The sequence below is a fragment of the Esox lucius genome, chromosome 4 (assembly GCF_011004845.1).
Source record: "Esox lucius isolate fEsoLuc1 chromosome 4, fEsoLuc1.pri, whole genome shotgun sequence".
Lineage (NCBI taxonomy): Eukaryota > Metazoa > Chordata > Actinopteri > Esociformes > Esocidae > Esox > Esox lucius.
In genome coordinates, this window is record NC_047572.1 from 21,789,797 (window position 1) to 21,813,215 (window position 23,419).

General features: G+C 42.2%; 2 protein-coding genes across 4 annotated transcripts; one reads left to right on the forward strand and one right to left on the reverse strand.

Annotated features, from left to right (window-relative positions):
• Positions 1-78: 78 nt before the first annotated feature.
• LOC105030327 (protein FAM53C) lies at positions 79-11,293 on the reverse strand. 2 transcript variants are annotated; one of them, XM_010904135.4, is made up of 5 exons: positions 11,192-11,280; positions 7,461-7,711; positions 4,480-4,540; positions 3,596-4,395; positions 79-1,041 (listed from the first exon to the last, which is right to left on the reverse strand). In XM_010904135.4, exons 2-5 carry the CDS (start codon positions 7,539-7,541, stop codon positions 787-789), a joined length of 1,197 nt encoding a protein of 398 aa, XP_010902437.2. In that variant the 5' UTR covers positions 7,542-7,711; positions 11,192-11,280; the 3' UTR covers positions 79-786. The 2 variants fall into 2 exon arrangements, with proteins under 2 accessions (XP_010902437.2, XP_010902436.2); XM_010904134.4 differs by lacking the exon at positions 7,461-7,711 and having other exon boundaries at positions 11,192-11,293.
• Positions 11,294-15,409: 4,116 nt separating this feature from the next.
• On the forward strand, positions 15,410-23,372 carry phykpl (5-phosphohydroxy-L-lysine phospho-lyase). 2 transcript variants are annotated; one of them, XM_020045986.2, is made up of 13 exons: positions 15,410-15,608; positions 15,729-15,847; positions 16,062-16,221; positions 16,332-16,406; positions 16,514-16,601; positions 16,831-16,947; positions 17,216-17,298; positions 18,906-19,131; positions 21,529-21,683; positions 21,795-21,884; positions 21,992-22,122; positions 22,364-22,408; positions 22,538-23,372. In XM_020045986.2, the coding sequence occupies exons 1-12, from the start codon at positions 15,562-15,564 to the stop codon at positions 22,381-22,383; spliced, it is 1,311 nt and encodes a 436-aa protein (XP_019901545.2). In that variant the 5' UTR covers positions 15,410-15,561; the 3' UTR covers positions 22,384-22,408; positions 22,538-23,372. The 2 variants fall into 2 exon arrangements, with proteins under 2 accessions (XP_019901545.2, XP_019901546.2); XM_020045987.2 differs by having other exon boundaries at positions 22,573-23,372.
• Positions 23,373-23,419: the final 47 nt, after the last annotated feature.

The following is a 23,419-nucleotide window of genomic DNA, read 5'->3' on the forward strand; positions in this document are numbered from 1 at the left end:
ACTGCAACATAGTCAATTGCTCAAACCCTATTACAGTGCAAGAGTGATCTGTTCATTAGTGGGACACAGAACTAGTCAAAGGAGAGACTACAGAATTTATTATGTAGGTTCCATTTCTACAGGAGACCAAGAAAACAGCTGGATGTCATTAACAAAAACCAGTAGAACAGCAACAACTTACACTCAGCTTAAGGCATGATTAATGCACAATATTGAATTCATCAGTGAATAACTGCGTTGGAGAACGAATGAACTCAGCTAAAGCCTGCTATGTGCAAAGAAAATGGGCCCTCTCATTTCCCTTTAAGTGTGTGAATCTTCCACGGGGCCAAAGTAACCACATCAGGGAGGGAAGTAGAACCACACCCATGCAGGCTTCTGCTTGTGTACATTTACAGAGAGGACTTCAACTCACCTGGCTATACGTTCTGGAATGTATTTTGCTGACAGAAGCATCCATCACAACCAATCTGCATTATAATGTTATAATTGTAGTTGTACATTACCAACTACATAGATTAAAAAGCGCTTGTTATGAATCATTATCAGCCATCTCAATTGTCTTACTGATTATAAACATTAATCAACCTGAAATACTGAATGAGAGCCTGTCAAAATTGCCCTAGCATTACAATAATGACAATATTGATCTTTGTTATTCTACAGTCAGCCAGTGATATGAAGGGCCCCTGGTCTGACCCTAGGAAGGCAGCAGGATCCTGAAGTCTCAGCCAGGGGAGTGTGTGTGTGTATGAAGATGAATGCAGCCAATCACAGGGTACTCTTTCAATTCTCCTCAATGAGGTTCAAGTCCAGTTCTGTGCAGTCTCTTTCAAACACACTCTGCTGTCCAGCCTCTAACACACCCGTATTGTTTTCTTCCTCCTCCTCCTCCTCTTCCTCTTCACTTTCACTCAGTGGTCCAATGCTGGTTCTTCCCAGGAGGTCTCCCTGGCAGAAAGATCCTCTGAAGTCCCCCGGACCAGGTTCCAGACTCATGCAGACAGCTGTTGCACACACCAGGGGCTCCCCACTGCCAATCTACACAAATGTGAAAAATAAACTCCTTTGAAATTTCCAAGAACATATTCGATCCACAAACCCAATCCTGTTCACCAAAAAGTTTGGATGTTGCGTAAAATGCAAAGAAAAACCGAATTCAATGAGGTCCAAATCATTAAATCGATATATTTAACTGAAAACTATACAAAGACAACATAAAATCTGGTAACTGAGGAATGCTGATGTTTTTGAAAAATACATGCCCATTTTGAATTTGATGCCAGCAACACATTTAAAAAAAAAAAAAATAAAGAAAAAAAATTGGGACAGGAGCATGTTTACAACTGTGTTGAATCACCTCTTAATTTAACAAGTCTCTAAGCATTTGGGTAATGAGACTAATTGCTGTTGCTTTGAAAGTGAAATGTTTTCCTATTCTTGCTTGATATAGGATTGCAGCTGCTCAACAGTTCGGGGTCTCCTTTGTTGTATTTGTGTTTCATAATTTGCCAAATGTTTTCACTGGGTGACAGGTCTGGACTGCAGGCAGGCCAGTTTAGCACCCAGACTCTTACTACAGAGCCATATTGTTGTAATACATCCAGAATGTGGTTTGGCATTGTCTTACTGAAAAGAAGCATGGCCTTCTCGTAAAAAGACATCCGCATGGCAGCATATTCTGCCCCAAAACCTGTATATATTGTTCAGCATTAATGATGCCCTCACAGATGTGCACGTCACCCGTGCCATGTGCACTAATACACCCCCATACCATCACGGATGCTGGCTTTTGAACCGTGCGCTGATAAGCTGGACGATCCTGCTCCTCTTTAGTCCGGAGGATTATTATTCCCAAAAATAATTTTGAATCCTCAGACCACAGGAGAGTTTTCCACTTCGTCTCAGTCCATCCAAAATGAGCTCAGCCCCGAGGTGGCAGCATTTCTGGATCTTGTTCATATATGGTCTTTTCTTTGCATGATAGAGTTTTAACTGGCATTTGTGTTCACAGACAAGGGTATTTAAAAATGCTCCTGAACCCATTCAGTGATTCCTACTACAGAATCATGTCTGTTTTTAATGCAGTGCTGCCTGAGGGGCCAAAGATCACAGCCATCCAATAACAGTTTTCAGCCTTGTCCCTTGCGTACAGAGAAATCTCTGTGATATATATATATATATATATATATAATGATATTATGTACCCAAACTCTTTGCAATTCTACATTGAGAAACTTTATTCTTAAATTGCTGCATTATTTTCCTGCACAGTCTTTCAGTGTTGAACTCCTCCCTGGTCCTAACTTCTGAAGTTTCATCTCAGTTTCAACATTCAATATGTTGTCTTTGCACTTTTTCTATGAAATATAGTATTTGCATGCTATTTTTCTTTACAGTTTACACAGCGTCCCAACCTTTAAGGAACCAGGGTTGTAGCTCAGTCCAATCTGAAACAGTCAACAGCTTTGTGCATTTTTTTCCATCACAGTACAGTTCACCCATTTTCCCTGCATATGTGGTTGAACACATGTAACAAAAATGCAGTCACATCAAGAAATAAAGAATTCTATTTTTAATATGTTGCTCAAATAGCTGTCATTGTGCATCTACATACAAATGCATGTAAACATTTATTTTTTTCCTAAAGGCACACAGGCTCTATGTATATAAAGAAGCTAGACCAATGCATACGTCCAAATGGGACCACTCAACAAAATTCATACGTATATTTGACCGTATATGAAATGCCCATTACCCCACCCTGCTCCTGTTGACACCCTAGTCCACCCACACTCGTGCGGTGCCTTGGTTGGGTTACAAAAGAAAGGCAGCCATTTCATAACCCACCACCATCTTAAAACAAGTCACAAGGACACACAGTGAGTGAACTGCAGCTGCAGAACCAGCAGCAGCCAGTCACACCCCCCCCCCCCAGTCCCACACACAGAAGACCATAAAAATAAACCAAAGAGGGGGAAAAAAGAAAAACAAAAAGTGAGAAATGAGAAGTGATGACATCACTACTAAGAGCAGGAAGTCAGCAATAGTGCCCCATGTCCAGTGGTAAAATTTAGATTGCTATACTGTGGTGGTGAATGTCCACAGGGGCAAGGCATATGGCCAGGGCATACATGGACTATATGGCACAAAGGAATGCAAGGGTCAGCCCTAACACACGCATGGTTAGGGGAATTAGATCCCACGTCCTGGCTGTACAAAACCAACACCAACCGCTGCACCCAAAAAAAAAAAAAAACAACCGGTCCGGTCTGGCTGGGACAGGAATGTGAGTGCAGTAGTTGTAGGGGGGGGGGGGGGGGGGGGGTCAGAACCAAAGAGCCAGAGGCCCACTCCTCCTTGCTAATGATCCCAACATAAACACTGGTCTGTGGGGAGAGAAGCCGGAGCTCTGACGGTGGGGGGACGTTTTAAACCTCCTGCTTCTCTTAGAGGCAAATTAAAAAAGGTGTGACTCAAGGAAACATTTGCACAATATTGATGGAAAAACTGTGCGTTTGTGAATTTTTGCATCAACTATTAAAACATTTCTGAAGTTCATCTAGTAAATAAGCAACACCTCGATCGGGCTTACCTGAGTCATCTTGCTGAAGTCCAAGCCAGGCCTGGCGCAATAGGGCAGCGTGTCCTGCTCGTGACGCCTCTTCAAGCCAGGCTTACGCATGTCACAGGGCTGAGAGTGGCAGCGTGGGAGACACGGGGGAAGGACGCGTCTCGAGGACGACGGGGTACTACAGGCAGAGGAGGGAGAGGGGGAGGGGACCGGGGTCTCCGTCCCGGGGTAGCGGGGGACTGGGGCCGGAGAGGGCCGGGGGGGCAGCATGTGCACCGGGGACAGGGAGAAGCGGCGTCGTTGCAGTGGCCGACAGGAACCGAACGGCGCAGGAGAGGAGGAGCAGGAGGAAGGGGTGGGAAAGAAACCAGAGCAGCACACCCTGGGGGTGTCGGCCTGGTCCAAGGGAAAGCTCCAGGGAAGAGGGGAGTCAGGGGACAGGGCAAGGCTGAAGAACGTAGGGCTGGAGGAGGAACGCAGCGAGGAGGTGAGCGAGGAGCTGAGACCTAGGAGCGGTACCGAACCGACCGAGCCAATCCCCGGGCCAGACACACCCCCTCCACTGTGGCAACGCCGTTTAACGGGGGTCCAGATTTTGGAGGCGCTGGGGCGCCAGGGAGTGCGGCAGCGGGACAGGTCCTCGGGGACAGACAGGGAGCGGCAGTGGCGTTTTGGGGGAGGTGGCGGAGGCGGCGGGGAGCTCTGAAGGGACAGGTCTGTCAAAGAGGTACTGGGAAGAGGGAGAGGTGTTCCCAGGGGGCCCAGGAAGGAGGCATCCTGCAGGTGGTTCTTGGAGGATGGGAACACAGACCAACTGCTCTCTATGAAAATGAAACAGACCAGTTATGACTCAACGAAGGTTCATTAATGAGTGACTGTCTGTGACCGTTGATCGAGGCCCTTACCTGGAGTTAACCCATACCCACTCCAACACAACGGGGGGCTGGAACCCACTTCAGGCATTGACTGAAATGAAGAGGGGATTTAAAATGACAACAGGATTCCGTTTTGACAGGGAAGTCAGGCAGCCTGCGCATTAGAAGGAAGTCGGTCTCTCAAAAGCCAGACAGTCAAGTTGGCGGTCTGTAAGGATTGTACCCCCACTGAAACAAACAGAGCAATGCGCCCGCTGTCTAAAGCAGCCTATAAACAGCAGTTGGGATTATTTTCTTTTTTTTTTACGTGACGTAAAGTCTGAGGAAACTAATGTTTTGATTTCATTGTTGTTCAGTAGTGCATTCTTGTTTTACATGTAATTGGACAACACCAGTACAATTTGTACTGATGATAATCCACATTATGTATAGGCATTAGTTGAATTATACCCATGCGTAAAGAAAAAGATTAAATTGAAAGGGCAGAAATAGCGCCAATGGCAGATTTGCCAAACGCTGCATTTTGCAGAGACAGGTGGGCCATTTTAGCACAGAGTGGTTCAGCACATATTGTTTCAGTGAGTTTCTTAAAATATGTCAGAGAAGCAAACAAAGATGATAAATACTATTCGAGTGCTCAAAGCCTTATCCACCCTTTGTTTTTAGCAACAGGCTCTTTCCTGGATGACCTTATCTGGCATCTCACCCAAGATGAACAAGCCAATCAATTCCCCAATTCCAAGAAAAGTTTCATACATTTCCCATACACCATGTGTCATGATCAGTTAATTTCCTTATTCAACAACCAGTCGTTTTCCAAAGATAATCCCCCCCAAAACATGGTAATCTAGATCATAATTACAGAACCAACCCATTACTATATGAATAGAACAGCCTTCCACTTAATTTGCAGGTGATGAGTGATGCATAAAAGACACTGCTAGATGTGGGGACAAGGCCACTGCTGGAGTGTATTGTTCACTGGGCAGAACAACAATGACAACAGAGGCCAAATGAGGGAACTGCCAAAGAAATATAGGAACAATTAAAGTAATATTAATACAACGAACCAGGGAGTAATCCTCTCCAAGCCAAAATACAAAGTTTAGCACACTAAATACTAAAACACAGAATTTATTGTATATTAATAAACACATGTATGTGTTCAAATGGACCCACTTCATACTTTAATGTACTTATAATACACAATCAGAAACACAGCATTACAGGCCTTTTTGGCAAAGACTAGTGTACATGTGATAACAATTCAAGTACTACATTTCAATATTCCAAAACTCTGCCTGGTACTGGTAGTTAAGCAAGAAATTCTGCCCCACCCCCATCAGAAAGACACATGAAGTGTTGACAATTGAACTTCTGCGCAAACCAAATATCACCCAAAGAACACCAACCCTACGGTGAAGCCTGGTGGAGGCAGCATCCTGCTATGGGGATGTTTCTACTTCTCCATTTCTTACTCCAGATAAAAGGGAAACGTGTATGTAGCAAGTCCTTGAGTAAAACCTGCTTCCCTCTGCAAGAAAGCTGAAAATATGACAGAAGTTCACCTTGCACCATGACAACCCAAAGCACACAGCCAAAATACACTAGAGATTTGTATTTTTAATATGCAATTTTTATTTTACAATAAAACCTTAATTGTGTAATGAGTGTATCCAACACTAAACAATTCCTAAATGAAATGCATAAAACTGTCTCAACTTGGGACAAGACAATGTGAAAAGGGGGCGTAGACGTTCCACTGGGCCAGTGAAAGTTAACACGAGCGATGAATTTAAAAAAAATTAGGTTGGAACCTCAAAACCATCCACCACGTAGGTTACCTGACTCTTGAAGATGGGAGAACATTGTGAACATCTGTGCTTTTAACAAGTTCTCATCCACACATCGCTTCATAAAAACGTTATATTTAGTGCACCCCACTAGTGCCGGATGAGGAGTTCTAATGATCTGCCATGTGAATACCATGTTTACATGCCAAAACAACTTTTGAAAAGATCGCTAGTTACAACTGCCCTGAAATTGGCTGGGGCTGATTAAAAAAACCTGTGCGAGCAAAAGCTGTGATGATAACTTCCTGCATATCAACTCTTGACAGAAATATTTCTGGTCTGCAGCAATTCATGAAACCCATTTAAAAAGTAACTGCCAATATTTAGCCATTTCTGTAGCCAAAGCAAAGCACATTCTAATTAAGTGATTAACAGAAGACGATGCTAATAATCTTTATCTAAAAAGTTTGACAGCGCCACTTAACAAAAGGACCTCCAGCTGAATCACATATGGCTGTTAACCTTGGCCCTCATCCCCATTTAAAAAAAAAATGAATTACCCTCATTTTAACAGGTGAGTTCACTAGTTACTCATTGACAGCAAGAATTGCTGCCTAGCAAAAAAAATAAAAAATCAATCATCTATGTTCAACACGTACTCAGTCAGGTTACTTGGGAGTGCTCCAATGCAGTGACATGTAGTTGACAGACTAGCTGCACGCAACTTTCCACCAGTGTAGCCTCCTCCATGTTTCAGTATCGTATCGAGTCCTTCCTGAAGTGTCCCTCAGACATAACTAAACGATAAGTTTGGTGGAAAACAACGTTAATTGCGGCTGTCCACAATTAAATTCTGCACACACTGGAAAGCTATTCTGCATTGCCCGACCTTTGCCATTAGCCACTTCCTCAACGCATCTGCGACCAAAAGAGGCATAGTTAGATTAGGACCTTATCATTTCAGTTGCCCAATTTGTACAAACGCAATAAAGATCTTAAAAAGCCATCACAGTATAGTCCCCAGCAATCATTTATGAAGGAGCATTCTGTAATATTCTATCACTTGCCATTTTTTCTAGCGTTGTCAAGCAAGAACCTACAGGTTAAACTTTCACTGTGATTTGCCTTTTCTACCCTACGCATACAACTACTAACTCCAACCCTGCCAGTTAATCAGCCAGAAGCCCCACAGCCTGACAGTCGGGTGGGCCTGCTCACCACATCGAGAGAGAAAGCCCGGCGGTAAGGGGGTTCCTCCAGACTCTGTTTGCGGAGTTGCTCTGTGATGAGCGTCACCATGACGATTTTGCCCGTGGAAAGAGGAAGGGAGGAGGAAGAACAGAAAGGGGACGGGGGTGTTTGTTAGTCCGTCAGACTCCTGGCGAGGTATGTGGTGTCCCCTCCGCACCTCAACCAGCCAGACTGACCCGTCCAACCTCACTGGGACACGGTCGTCATCCTCGCTCCAGCTGAACAGAGGAAAAGAAAGCAGAGCATAAGCACTTACTGGACAGAAGTAAATGACAATGGGCTCGTGACTCGCTTTGCCAGGGATGTGATCTGAGTCAATTTCCCCAGGAAAACTCATTTTGAAATCCTACCGAGATTGTTAATCAAAACATTTCCATCCATTAATCACTGCACTTAGGGTAGCCGAATGCCAGGAAAAAGTGTGGTAAAGTTTGTACATTTGCATGTTAAGGGTCAGATTAGGCAACGTCATTCATTTATACAAAACACAAGTCTCACTTGAAAGAAACACAAGCTTGCAAAACTCACTGATACAGATCATCCTAAAAATATGTTGCATAGCAATAACACACATCAATGTTTATAGCTATTCAAGAAAACTCAAAAGGAGGAAGAGTCAACGCCTAATGATTGTGTTTGGACTTCAGATCACACAGCTATATCAGATACAGGCTGAGGGTAGCCACTTCCAGACTAGCTCAGAGACATGAAAGTTATTCAGACAAACAATATAAGCAAACAAACTGTGAATAAGGTGCACAGATTGTTTTTAGTGTAAGAGAACTACATTATAGCTCAGTAGTTAATGAGTGTGGCCCTTGTAGAGGTCAGTAATGACAAGAATGGAGGGGGAGGAAAGAAGGAAGGAGGAAAAGCCTGGGAGGATGGGGGAAATGTGGAAAATGGAGGGGAGAGGGGTCAAAAACAAACCATGCCAGCTCTGATAGAAAATAAAAGTAGACAACAGGACTCAAAGAAACATAATATGACATGGCCACAAAGAACCTGCCCTCCACTAGGCACCAGGCACAAAATACATCAAATTAAACATAGGCGAAACAAGGTGTCCGTTAATTTAGTTCACAAAACCACATTCAGCACTATGAATAATGCAAATTCCAAGACTTACTCAGCTTTTAAACAGATGGAACAGTTACTGAAAGAAGACACACCCAATGGGGACAAATAAAGCCTAAATCAAACAGGACTGGCCTTGATAGAATACTCTTTGCTATCAAGTTTAACCTTCGTACTGACCTGGATATTTATTGTGAACACCAATGTGCAAACCAAAACGAAACCAAAAGGGCCACTACAAAACTAAAGTCTTGATCAGAAAATTCCAACATGCAGTCATTCCAATGAAGACGACAGAAAAACATCTTCCGGGTTTAGGGAACTCTGGGGAGTTTTCCCAATCCTAACAGTCATTGTTGTTTTATGTTTTCAGGAAAATGCGGCCTAAGGGTTTCCATGTGGCAAGGTAGGGGTGGGGTTAGCCCTTAAACTCAATGAAATGCACTAAATGTATATATTACGCAGAGTCAAACTGATGGATAACATCATGTCTGAGTGGAGTGTCATGAATGTTGAAGGTAGTGTATGTTAAAACAAAACCATACGTAAGCATTGCTGGTAACCTATATCAGCCATGAAAATGGATTGCTTGAGATAAGCAGCATTAGATTCAGTGCCTTCAACAAATCCTCAACTCACAGGTGCTAGCAACTTTAGGTTTCAGAAGGGGAGATTTGGTTCATGAAGAGAGGTTGTAAGTTTTCGTACCAGAATGAATCGCAACTTTTAGAGCATTTGGACCTAGAACTCAATCGAACCATCTGACCAATTACACAATACTTTAGTTCTGGGTTAACTACAGTTAGCACAATTGCCAGTAGGCACATTTTCTGTGGGGGTGGGGTGTAATGGCCAGCTCCTAAAATGCAAGGAAATACTACTTTCAACAACTCTGGGCGGTTGTCATAATAGTATTACAAAACTAAATTTAGAAATTGATCTCATGTGTTTGTTACTGATTATCATAAATCAGTTTCCCCAGTTTGAATGCGGGTCACAGAATATCTAAACCATTAACATAATAAAGGCATATTTGCTGGAAGAAAAACCAGTGTTTAATACATCTTAACAGCAATATCGAGACAACAAGGGGGTCAGGGTCACGATTAACTAACACAGGAAGATTGAGGAAGTGTGGTAGCATCCGTTTTATGATTCTTCATCATCATCATCATCATCATCGTTTACTCTTATTTCATCAGGTAAGGAGACCAACACGATCTAATTTAAAGCAACATCCGGTGAGGAATTAGGTTGCTGGCTTTGCTCTAGTAGAGAACAAATGTTACACTTTATGGCCCAGGAATGAAATCTAGTAGCCTTTAAGCTAATGGTGTGACATTCTAATCGCTAGGCTACCCGACTAGCAGTTGTACCAACTTATGAAATGAAAATATCGTTTTAGCTGCCTTTCATCATCTATCTAAAATGCATGCAGTGAAGCAAAAAATGCATCCCAGCATTTGCCTGAGTTTGTGTAAGTAGGTTATTAATTTAATGAGTTTATGGGTGAAGAATTATTAACAAAAACTTTAAGCCTAAGCTGTTACAAAGGTAATGACAGACATGCATGGCAATTAGGTTGATGTAGACCGTTGGGGTTAAAAAAAGACAGGCCACTCATTGTCAAGCTCGTATAGTTTGTGCAATCCCTAACTACACATAGGCCCAACCTGTATAGAAACACCACGTTTACTATTTTGCGATATTAACAAAGCAATGAAAGTATCAAATCAATAACAGTGCCTAGTAGACAGACTAGCCAGACTGACTTAGCGGGTCAGAATTCTCAATCGTTTATCTACCCGGAGTTAAACAGTACACTAGTCGCAATTCACGGATAGGTCATCTTGCTAGCAAACTAACTTGAACATACTACAAGTACTGTGGTGATGGTTAAGGTAATCATCTACCTAATAATGTTGGTTCGAAAAAGCATCTGGCAAACGTTACGCTATCCAAGTGAGTCAACGTCACAGTTGGCAAACTACAGTACATTAATACTATGGCTACCTAGTGTATTTAGCCAGACAGTGTTGGCAAAATACAGTAGGTATGCGTTGAACGTTTTTATCGCAAATCATCTATTACATAGACTATCCATTAATGTTTTATTGCTTGGACTCTTATCACAAGCATGTCCCTTTATCACAACACAGGCATAAGCTAGCTGGGTAGCTAGTTGTTATTCATTATTTGGCCGACATCAGCCGTCCATGTAACATTAGCGGACGTAACTATCAGTCTATGACAGCCATCTAGTTAGTTAGCGAGCTTACCCTGTGGAGTTACTTGCAATCTACAAGCAACAGTCAGTGAGAATGGTCCACCCTAACCACTCAATCTGGTATTATTTTACAATTTGTTAGTGTACTGTATACTGCACTGTACAGCAATCAATAACGGTTAGCCGCTAGCTAAACAATCAAAGTTAGCTTAGCGTACTAACTCGGCTATGTTGTCAGGCATAACTTAACACATTTAATAGTTGAAGTACATGAAACCACTTAACTACGTGGCATAACGGTATCATATATGTATGTTGGATTGTTTGACAGCATACCCAGATTATGCTTCGTAAGGCAGCTAGCCTGCTAGCTCTATCATGAAGATGAATTTACCTGCACACCGTGTCTCCTTAGCAACCGAAAGCAGCACGGGAAAGGCGAAGGCCTCTCATTGAATATATAGCCATCGGAAGGAACCATTTAAAAGGGGTGGTTAAAACATATCAATACACGTTTCTTCATTACAAAACATCTATAAATCAAGCTATCAGTTGATCTCCCTCTCTCACAAATGTTCTGTTTCTGATTCATGAAAAAATCCTCTGCATTCTACTAAAAGTAACTATAACCCGGGATGTGCGGGGCTGATCTGAAAAACCAGACACACTTTCTCTAATAAAAAAAATATGGATCAAAGCGTAAATCTATTTTCCCGTGTTAATGTCAGCAAAGTGTATTTTGCTTTATACGTTTTGGGGGGAAATTCGGGTGCACAGCTAAAAAAAAAAGTTTTGGGAACTCTGGGTATTGTCGTTTTACAATTTCTTATTATGAACTTTGAAAACAATAATCAAGTACGCGTCTGCAATGGAAAGAAAACGTAAGGGTCAAACTATACATTCGACCCTTACATAGTTGAAAATGTACATAAGCTATTTCTTAAAGTTTCAGAAGAGATAGCCCACATTTGGGAAGAACGGAATCGTAATAACGCCCGCGGTGCATTAAGGGTAATGTCTGGGCCAAGGAGATTACATTAAGCACTAAGAATCCCAAAATGAGCAAGAGTAAGGTGAAGACGAAGGACATTATTATACATACTTTTCGAGATCCCAGATATTAATCTTGTTTTTTGTACCACAGTTCGGAATCGGCAAGCGCTGTAAACAAAGTTTTAATTAGCTTAGCAACCACATGACGCTGCATATAACAACATGAAAGCATATGGTCGACCGTCTGTTGAGCGGAAGCATTATATTTCCCTGCATGTATTGACTGAAACGGACTGAAATGATTAATGTCTCTTCCTCAAATTAGACAATATATTTTAATTGAGGTTTACCAGTATCATTATAGGACAGGACATATAGGGGAAATGGTGAGGTTCCTATGGGTACCAGCTCATGTGGGAGTGCAAGGAAATGAGGAGGTGGATGGCTTGGCCATATAGTCTTTAAAACATGGTCAGACATGGATGTTCCAATGAGAACAGCTTTGGAAAAGTGGTAAAAGATGTGGAACAGGAATGATAAGGGAATACACTTGTTTAGGATCCAAGGAAAAGTGGGAAAAGGGAGGCTTTCAAGCCAGCAAAGAGAAGAACATAATTACAAGGATGACAATGGGACATACAATGCTTAATAATACATTGAAACTAATTGGTAAACATGAAACGGTTGCCAACTGCCATATAATAATTAAAGAAGAAGAGGAATGTCTCTTTTGCATAAAAATGTACAGTTGCACTAAGTTAATCATGGACAATGTTATGGTCAGCACTGGGTTATGGAAATATGTCTTGCAGTTTAGGTTTGATCGGCAATGGATTTTCAAGATGGATGGGGCTTTTTTGGGAAAAGGTTTAGCACATTTATTGTTCTTCCTGTTATCCCACCGGCCAATAGTATATAGGGTTTGCTTGAGAGGACAAGAGCTAGAGAGGAGGGAGTACATGCAGTATGGCAGTGGCAAAAGATCATCAGATAGTTTATCCATGTATACAAATAAATTGCTGGCCAGTTATTGGGCTGTGGAGGAGGTGAGGCCAAACAGGGTAGTCATGTACTCTGACTCCTGGGAAACACAGAGCAGACAATATGTTTTATATGAGATCTTCCGCTGCCGTTTCAGTATGAGACAAGTTAGGATGTTTGTGATGTTCTCTGGTTACCAGCCCATGTGGGAGGTTATTGAGGAGACAGATGTTCTCATCAAGCGGGATCTCAAAGATAATTATGCTGAATCTGAATTGACAATTAGTAAGGCAGAAGCAAAGGTGTGGATAAATCAGTGGTCAAGAGTTGTGGGATTGGGAGGGAAAAGGATGATGGTGTTTTTTATGGTGTTTAAGAAGCAAGTTTAAGCAAGCTGGTGAATAAATCTTTAGGTGATATCGTTTTTGCCTATATCAATGGGTAGGATGTAGACCTTCTGTCTCTGGTCCACATTCCAATCCAGCTGGTGGCGGTAAAAGTTGGTTGCCAACCGCCAATTTAACTCCCCAGAAGAAGAGCTGAAGGGTTAATTACTTTATTCCGTATTTCTGGAGTGAGGCTCATTTGAAAACAGTGATACTGGAAACTAAGCTTTTCGAAATTTGCGCCAACTGAAACAATTGCATCCAAAAAGGATTCACTGTTTCGAAACACCGCACCCTGGCAACATCTGTTGGTCAAATACATGTAATGCAACTGGAAGACTCCCTGAACAAGAAACCAGGCAAGCCTAGTTCAGCCGGCCCGCAATAGAATTGCCATCTCAAGATTCGAAACCGGGACACCCACGTAAAAGGCATTGTAGTTAACCACTACATCACAGAGAATTTGCTGGGTGTCAGTATTGTCTCTATCCTGAACCAATCATTTTTTGCCACTGGCCGTTTTAATAGTTAATTGGCCATTCGTGAATACCATTGATACAGTTGAACTGACTAACATTTCTTACTATATTTACCTCCACCCCAAATAACGTCTATGTATGTCGTTTGCCACTGGCCGTTTTAACAGCGTTAGCCAGCTTTACCGGTATCTACTAACTTACTGGAATAGTCATAAGAATTTAGCAATTGCAAGCGAGTCTGCCAAAGCAATTTCATTTCATGGCATAAGAATGTATTTTTTTTCACTTTCATGGCAAAACAACATACTTTTTTCTTTAATTCGTGAATGATATTTATACAGTAACTATCAATAAAGTCGACGATAACTAACTATTTCATGAAGTGAAAAGACGAGAGAATCGTGGAATCAACCAGAAATAATTAATAAATGTTGTTGCTCTCAATAGATTCAAACTTAAATCTTCCACATGAGAGGCACTGTCTTTAACCACAGCATTACACGTTTCACCAGGCGCTAGACTCCACTGATAATTGTGACTACGTTTCTTAAGTTTACCTCCACTCATACCGTCTATGAACGGTATGGCATTTGCCGCTGGCTGTTTTAATAGCTTATTATCCAGTAATAGGCTTACTAGTATCTACTAACTTCCTAGGAATAATCATAAGAATTGAGCAATTGCTATGAGACTGAAGATGAACATTTCCATGCCAGAAACAGTCGCAATAACCATAGAACAGTTTCAGTTAAGGCTTACTATAACGTAACTACTGTATGTTAAGCCAGCAAATGTGTTTTTTCTGACCCAAAACGCATGCAGGGATGCGTACTTTGAAAATCCACCAGAAATAGTCGGAATATAAACTGTTTTATTTCAGGCTTACTTTAGATACTAACGGGTTCTAATTCATAATGCTTACAAAGCTACGCCTGTGAGGAGATATGAACTTTTAACCTATAGTTAACCTAAATCAGCAGTTGTGCTAGACGCGGTATCTATTCACGGAACGTTATCGCTGATATCAGGAATGTTTAGTTTACAATGTCCATAAAGGTGTGTTAAAATACAGCTGTGTGTGCGGCGGAAGATACGCGCGAACGTTCCAAAATCTGGAAATTCGCACCGCATTGTTCAAGTTCAAAGTTTTTTTAATCAAATGCACCGAATAACACGTCATTATTAACAATGAAATTCTTGTGACTTGGCATACATCTAGTAAGAATTAAGAAATATATATAGCAAAAAGCAATATACATAATGTAAACTATAGCAGCAATTGTAAAGGGTATAATGGGGAATATGGACAATATAGTTAGAGGTATTGTTTAATATAAATATAATCTGTAATATGCCTACAAATGGTACATACAAAATAATATTCTAATGTACATTGACCGCACCTCGGATATTTACGCGCATGGTCATTTGTGTATAATAAAATACTTGTGCCAACAGTCTAGAATAGGCCGTATAAAATAATTGTTATATTTTTAGATTATCTAATGTATGGGGACATTTATGTGCTAAATGTCTGAAAGTTGTTGTAGCTCAGTTGTTGTTCACAAGTCGTGCATTTCACAAGGTGACGTTCAACTTGAAACTGTTCCCACACACATGGTCTTTTTCGTGCTCCCTCCATTTCTAAAAATCAACTGAATCGTTATAATAATGTCTGTCTCCTACATCAAACAACCATCGAAATCTGGCCATTTTCCTTATGCTTTATTTCTGTGACTGTCGTAGGTAAGGTGGTCCAAGCCTGTGGGAAACCGTGCGACGTAACGACGATCGTTTGCTCAGATCATGTGACTTGTCCACTCTCATAAAAGCGTCCACACTGTTTCCGCAAAGGTTGCAAAGGTTTCGGAGCTTTTGAAACCGGTTTCGTCAGCACCCATCGTTAGTTGAAAATAGCTTTGAAAATGTTCAGAAAAGAAGAGACTCTCGCAATGCGGAATAAACTGATTGGGTAGGTAACTGCATAAGGAAAAAGTATGAAATTCCATAGCTCAGGATAAGACAATTTGCCAAGATGGCAGCAGCGGCGTAATTACCTTACATAAACAATTGTTTGCGTTATCTTTTTTAGGAAATCTTGTAGACTTTTCTATTCTGACGATCCTGTGAAGATAGTCAAAGCCAAAGGTCAGTATTTGTATGACGAGAATGGCCAACAGTATTTGGACTGTATTAGCAACGTTCAGCACGGTAAGAGACATCTTTATATATTTATAGTTTATATTAATGTATGTTATTGAAATACACGTATTTTGTCTTCAGAATATTTCAGACCTCACAACGGCTGAAGACAGAACGCATAACCTGAACATAGCTAACACAGTAGCGTCTTCTAGTGGCAAGTGTATGTGAAACGTTGATAGCGTTGTATTGTTTTTGCAACTACTACTACATGCGCCTACAGTGGGTCACTGTCATCCCAGCGTCACACAAGCAGCCACGGCGCAGATGGAGCTTCTGAATGCCAATGCACGCTTCTTGCACGACAATATAGTTCAGTATGCCAACCGCCTCGCTGCCACGCTGCCCGACAAGCTGAGCGTCTTCTATTTTGTCAACTCAGGGTAAGACATTGCCACATCCTGAAGTTCTCCCTCAGGCTCCAACAAATTCCCAGTGATATATGCATAAGTTAGGAATAATAATGTAATAACTTTATACCTGTCTCCAACAGATCGGAGGCCAATGATCTGGCGCTACGTTTGGCCCACGAGTACACCAAACATGAAGACATTATTGTGCTTGACCAGTAGAGTTTCTCATTTCACGCTATAAACACATTTTACTGATCTGCTACCTTTTGCATGCGATGTCTCAGATTTCATTAATCATTTGTCTTCCTCTCATCCATAATAGTGCATATCATGGGCACCTAACTTCACTTATTGATATCAGTCCATACAAGTTCCGGAAGCTGACAGGACAAAAAGAGTGGGTTCATGTGGTGTGTAAGAAGATACATATTGGATAAGGTGTATTTACACAGGCATCCCAATTCTGATCCTGTCTTCTCACCAATCAGTTCAAGGCAAGAATATTCCAAAATATTCCATTAGTGGAGAAATTCGGATTTGGGCTGCCTGTTTAAACAGCCATGTTCCATGCATCTATTCTTTGGTGTGTGTGTGCTACAAAAAGCTAATTCTGCCATACTACACTCCACAATGTTACAGGCACCTCTACCAGACACCTATAGAGGCGTATACAGAGAGGACCACCCAGACCCTGCCCAGGCATATGCAGACACTGTGAAGGATGTTATCGACAAGGTGCAACTCAAAGGTCGCAAGGTGAAGCTATACAAGTCTCTCAATTTGGACAGGGTGTAGAGTAACGCTGACGCTGTAGTAACTGTGTAATAACAATTCTGTTGTTAGCAATAACAGTGATGTAAATATACAGTGCCATAGCTTAAGGCTATTCTTATGCACAACTCAGTTATGCCACAAATTGGGACCACATAGCATTGTCCCTGAAAACAGCCCTTAGTCATGGCGTCTTGGCTGCATCACCCATCATCGTGCCTATCTGCTTAAGGACACAACTTTCACTGTGCAGGTTGGTGCGTTCTTCGCCGAGTCGTTGCCTAGCGTTGGAGGCCAGATCCTATTGCCCAAAGGATACTCAACCAAAGTAGCCGAGTAGGTATCAGTGCACTCTATACAGTATCTCACAGAAGTGAGTACACCCCTCACATTTTTGTAAATATTTGATGATATCTTTTCATGTGACAACACTGAAGAAATGACACTTTGCTACAATGTAAAGTAGTGAGTGTACAGCTTATATAACAGTGTACATTTGCTGTCCCCTCAAAATAACACAACACACAGCCATTAATGTGTAAACCGCTGGCAACAAAAGTGAGTACACCCCTAAGTGAAAATGTCCAAATTGGGCCCAATTAGCCATTTTCCCTCCCCGGTGTCATGTGACTCGTTAGTGTTACAAGTGTTACAAGGTCTCAGGTGTGAATGGGGAGCAGGTGTGTTCAATTTGGTGTTATCGCTCTCACACTCCTTCATACTGGTCACTGGAAGTTCAACATGGCACCTCATGGCCAAGACCATACAGCGGTTTAACAGGACAGGTTCCACTCAGAACAGGCCTCGCCATGGTCGACCAAAGAAGTTGACTGCACGTGCTCAGCGTCATATCCAGAGGTTGTCTTTGGGAAATAGATGTATGAGTACTGCCAGCATTGCTGCAGAGGTTGAAGGGGTGGGGAGGTCAGCCTGTCAGTGTTCAGACCATACGCCACACACTGCATCAAATTGGTTTGCATGGCTGTCGTCCCAGAAGGAAGCTTCTTCTAAAGATGATGCACAAGAAAGCCCACAAACAGTTTGCTGAAGACAAGCAGACTAAGGAGATGGATTACTGGAACCATGTCCGGTGGTCTGATGAGACCAAGATAAACTTATTTGGTTCAGATGGTGTCAAGCGTGTGTGGCAGCAACCAGGTGAGGAGTACAAAGACATGTGTGTCATGGCTACAGTCAAGCATGGTGGTGGGAGTGTCATGGTCCGGGGCTGCATGAGTGCTGCCGGCACTGGGGAGCTAGTTCATTGAGGGAACCATGAATGCCAACATGTACTGTGAGATACTGAAGCAGAGCATGATCCCCTCCCTTCGGAGACTGGGCCGCAGGGCAGTATTCCAACATGGTAATGACCCCAAACACACCTCCAAGACGACCACTGCCTTGCTAAAGAAGCTGAGGTTAAGGTAATGGACTGGCATGTCTCCAGACCTAAACCCTTTTGAGCATCTGTGGGGCATCTTCAAACGGAAGGTGGAGGAGTGCACGGTCTCTAACATCCACCAGCTCCGTGATGTCGTCATGAAGGAGTGGAAGAGGTTGCCACTCCAGTGGCCCAATTTGGACATTTTCACTTAGGGGTGTACTCGCTTTTGTTGCCAGCGGTTTAGACATTAATGGCTGTGTGTTGTTATTTTGAGGGGACAGCAAATGTATACTGTTATACAAGCTGTACACTCACTACTTTACATTGTAGCAAAGTGTCATTTCTTCTTTAAACATGAAAATATATAATTAAATATTTACAAAAATGTGAGGGGTGTACTCACTTTTGTGAGATAGTGTATATACACACTACCATTCTCCCATTGGCGCTTCAGCTAAGACCAGGCTGAAGCTCCAACTCATCATTTGAGTTAGGTCTTGAGTGCTTTATGGTCCCTGCATATTGAAATAGGTTGCTTTATTGGTATCTTTCTTCACAGGTATGTGCACTCTGCAGGGGGGGTGTTTGTGGCAGATGAGGTGCAGACAGGTTTTGGGCGTGTGGGGAGTCACTTCTGGGCCTTCCAACTGCAGGGTGAGGACTTCTGCCCTGACATAGTGACTATGGGCAAACCAATGGGCAACGGGCATCCCCTGGCATGTCTGGTGACCACCGTGGAGATCGCTGGGGCCTTCACAGCCAATGGAGTGGAGTACTTCAACACGGTCAGAGTGGTAGCTCTCATCACCTATATATGATGCTTTAAAAAAAAACACCTGGCCACTTTATTTGATCTATATTTATTAAATACACTGAATGAAAACAAATCCAGCATGCAACAATTATGAACATTTTACTCAGCCTTTCATGAAGAAATCAGTCAATTGCAATTAAGTCCTTAGGCCCTAATCTATGGATTTTACGAGTATGAATACTCATACTGTGCAACAAATCATCTCTGCGTAGATTTGATCAGGCTATTGGTTGTGGCCTGTGAAATGTCCCACTCTTCTTCAATGGCTATGAACTTACTGGATATTACCAGGAACTGGAACACATTGTTGCACATGTCAATACAGACCAAAACACGCTCAGTGGTTGACATGCCAGTAAGTATAAAGGCCATGGAACACCTTCAGCTTTGTGGAATTGTTTACAAATCTAATGGCGGTTGTTGGGCCTCAGGATCTTTTCATGGAATCTGTGTACATCCAAACTGCCATTGATAAAATGCAGTTTGTGCTTTCCCTCATGCGGCCGTAGCAACCGTCTGCACTCTGCTCGATAAGGTTGAACCCAGGATTGAATGTCAACGGGACCCATCAAAGGTCAGCATTTGGCTCCTGATGTTGGTTACCATGCCGAACTGCACTCAGGTTTAAGTCCCTAGGTGAGGACGATGAGCTTGGGAATTGGCTTGCCTGAGAGGGTTTTGCCAGTTTGTCCAAACCCACACTTTCATTAGCTGTCCAGGTGACTGGTGTCAGACAATCCCATGGAGGAAGAAATGTGGAGGTCTTGGGCTGGCATGGTTACACGTAGTCTGTTGGGTGAGGTTTGTTGGACAAATTGCCAATGTCTGTAAAACGACATTGGAAACACCATAAAACAAAAACGAACATTCAATTATGTGGCAGCAGCTCGGGTGGACATTCCTGCAGTCAGCATGCCAATCCCACGTTCCCTCAAGTGGGATACATGTGGCATTGTGTCACAAACTGCTTGCCTGTTCATCCGCAGCATGGTGCACTTTTGTAATAATAATGCTGTCAATCAGCTTCTTGATGACACTTATCTTGGTAAAGGAAATGCTCACCAAAAGGGATTTAAACAAACTTGTGCACTAAAGAGAAATCCTGTTTAAGTGGATTTGGTATATTTCTATATTTCCTTAAATATGGGCCTAACCCTTAAGATGTTGCAGTGTACATAAGACATTTTCGATCGTCAGATTTTAGCCAACGTCTCTTTGCCGTTTAGGGTTTAAATCTTAGCAATCAGAAGGTACATCCCCCACTTACAGGCCTTAGCAGAACTTGTAAATTCATCAATATGGAAAGGCTTTGCATGAATATTTCACAGGAACACTATCAGTAATGATACAAATTAAGGTATCCTTACAAAGATAAATGTAAGGCTTAAAGTTACAATATATAATTGTAGCCTACTGGTGGTAAAAAAATATTTTTTTGTCATGTATTTGCAGTTTTGTGCCCCATGTTATCAAAACAGCTCTTGCAAGCATGGAGTTTAATGGCTCCATCTGACAGCGATTCTTAGATGCACATGAATAAAACAGACATCTAAACAACAATGGGAGGTTTACTTTCCCCCCAAATGGACACATTGTCCTACCTTGGCTACAGCAACAGAAGGAATAGTATTATTGTTTAAGTGCAAAACCTGAATCCATTAAGCAAAGTTGCACTGTCATTCAAAGTTTCATTCTGGCAGGTTTTAGTGGTCTGGGCCTAGTGGCAAACGAGGCTTCATTGGCATCATTTTAGCAGCAGAATATTATGCTGGCACCATTCAGATTTTCTATATCACAATAAAAGCAATTTTATACATTTCTAAATCAATATAGGTGGTAAAAAAAGTACAGACAGGAACAACATTGAAACAGATATTAATGTAGTTGGTACATTTAATAACTATATTAACTTAGATATTTCACTTTCATTTTGTAAAAGAAAATCTGAGTTCACGCTGCTAGCATAATATCCTGCTGCTAGAAGAACGGTAATGAAGCCTTAAATGGCCATCACTATCTGAGCCTGGTTTTCCATTCATTTGAAAAGGTAAGGAGTGGTCACAATCACCCAAACCAGTCATTGGTTAATGAGACAGAGGCATAGCCATCCTAACAAAACAGCAGTGCCCCCCACCCCACCTCATTGTCACAAGATACCTTTTCTGGGGAAGGGGATTTATTTTTACTGGTTACACTGGCAATATCTGGTTGTTACTTAGGTCTGCTAAACTATTGCTTTGTTTACAAGGTGGACCTCAGGTGGGGGTCAACATACAACATTGGAAGTCACTCACCCCAAAATAGCACGGGTTCTGTGCATGTGTAAAATCAGGAATCTATACATCATTAATATTTTCTCTGGTAACAGTTCGGAGGTAATCCAGTCTCATGTGCCATTGGACTGGCTGTCTTGGATGTGATTGAGAAAGAGGACTTAAGAGGGAACGCCTCACGCGTAGGTGCTTACCTAGTGGACCTGCTGAAGCAGCTACAGACCAATCATCCAATCATTGGAGATGTCCGGTAAGGGCACTGTTAATGCGACTAGCCACATACAGCATGATCTTGCTGCTCACCCTCTACAGCAATAAGTATTCTTTATACAGTGGATGGCTGTGTGTTCATTCTGTGCAGAGGAGTGGGGCTGTTTGTGGGATTGGAGCTGGTCACAGATAAAGAACAGAGGACCCCAGCTACAGATGGAGCAGCACAGGTTGTCAGAAGGTCAGGGGTGTGATGGTCCAAACTAGACCAATTTAATTTGGTCATTGTCGTCCCACGTTCCCATTCTATACTTGCGAATTTCCTTTTGCTCTCATCTGTTACTCCAGACTGAAAGACAAGCGTATCTGCGTCAGTACAGACGGCCCCTGGGAAAACGTCATCAAGTTTAAACCTCCCATGTGCTTCCGTATGGAAGATGCCAAGCTGGTGGCGGACACAATTGATCAGATTCTCACAGGCAAGTAGAAAAGCAGCTCTGCTGCACCCCTGCCCACCACCGTATTTCACACAGGACTGTAATGTACCCTGCAACGACTGCCCACTGAACTCATCGCAGCTTACTTCACCGATAGCAGATCTGAAGGAATTATGGCAGGGGAAAGCTTCAGACTAGGCAAATGACACCAACATTGACTGGCCTATACTAGACTGAACAGTCATGTAGGGACTTGTTAACAATGTTGCTTTCCTTCCCCCAGACATTGAGAGCGGTCATTAAAAACTGGACAATGGAGACATCCAAGGTTTGTACAAACCTGTAGAAAGATTTAATTTGGTCAGACAGTAGTAATTGGTCACAATCAGGTAGTGGCGTTGATAGTGTAAAGTACTCTTCTAGTAGATTTCACCAACTGTTAAGTGCATTTTTTCAGACATTGTTGGGAACACCAGAACTGTCTTCCCCCAGATAAACGGGAGACACCATGGAAGAAAACAAGGAATGCACCCGCATTCAGGACATTCAATACCAAATCATTAAGACATGAAGATTACACTACTACATCTACCAACACAGATGGTTTGAGACAGCTCATGAATGATTATTAGTGAGCACTTTTGATCCCCACATTAAGGACAGAAAATGAGCAGTAACGACATGCATCAAAAGCAATGTATTTCTACTAAAACACTGTACTGTGTGACAATGACAAAAAAAAAAAAACATTAAATACCTTGATCCTCCTCGCATTTACATTTCCTGTGGAAATAGAATCCCTGCCGCCACATTGTAACTACCGAATCGAGTACTAACCTCAAGTAAGTTCTACTGATACAGTAGGAAGAGAGTACGTAATATACGCAAACTTGGAATGGACACCAGACTAGACAGTCGCTTCCAGCTGACCATGAGAATTGTAGAACTGAATGGCAACAGTGACTTTGTATACAAGTATTATGACTGTATTGGTGACGAGCAAAAAGAACAATGTATGGGGTGGGAATGCACTTACCAGAGGACTACAGTTATCACCTTGACACATCCACCTATGAAAACATACCAAATACTGTGGTTCAACTTCCGATCCATAGCGGGGTATGATCAGCTAGCCCAGAAAGTAAATAAAACCATGTACTTAGTACGGCTTTCACCCCATTCACTGAGCCAGTTATCCCTCTGCCAGCGAAGTATCTGCCACCGCACCCCAACGAGGCATCTGCGCAGAGCCATTTTAACCTTACCCAAGACGAGCCATTTAACAGTACAAAGCAATTAACAGTAACCATAACAGCATTAGGTTTATGAATAATAACGA

Coding starts and splice junctions, on each gene's coding strand:
- LOC105030327 (XM_010904134.4), bottom strand. CDS start 11,278: ATGGTTCCTTCCGATGGCTATATATTCAATGAGAGGCCTTCGCCTTTC. Junction 4,541..11,191: donor TAAGGAGACACGGTGTGCAG/GTAAATTCATCT, acceptor TCTTCATTTCAG/TCAATGCCTGAAGTGGGTTC. Junction 4,396..4,479: donor TGGGTATGGGTTAACTCCAG/GTAAGGGCCTCG, acceptor TCATTTTCATAG/AGAGCAGTTGGTCTGTGTTC.
- phykpl (XM_020045986.2), top strand. CDS start 15,562: ATGTTCAGAAAAGAAGAGACTCTCGCAATGCGGAATAAACTGATTGG. Junction 15,848..16,061: donor TATTAGCAACGTTCAGCACG/GTAAGAGACATC, acceptor ATGCGCCTACAG/TGGGTCACTGTCATCCCAGC. Junction 21,885..21,991: donor GCAGCACAGGTTGTCAGAAG/GTCAGGGGTGTG, acceptor CTGTTACTCCAG/ACTGAAAGACAAGCGTATCT.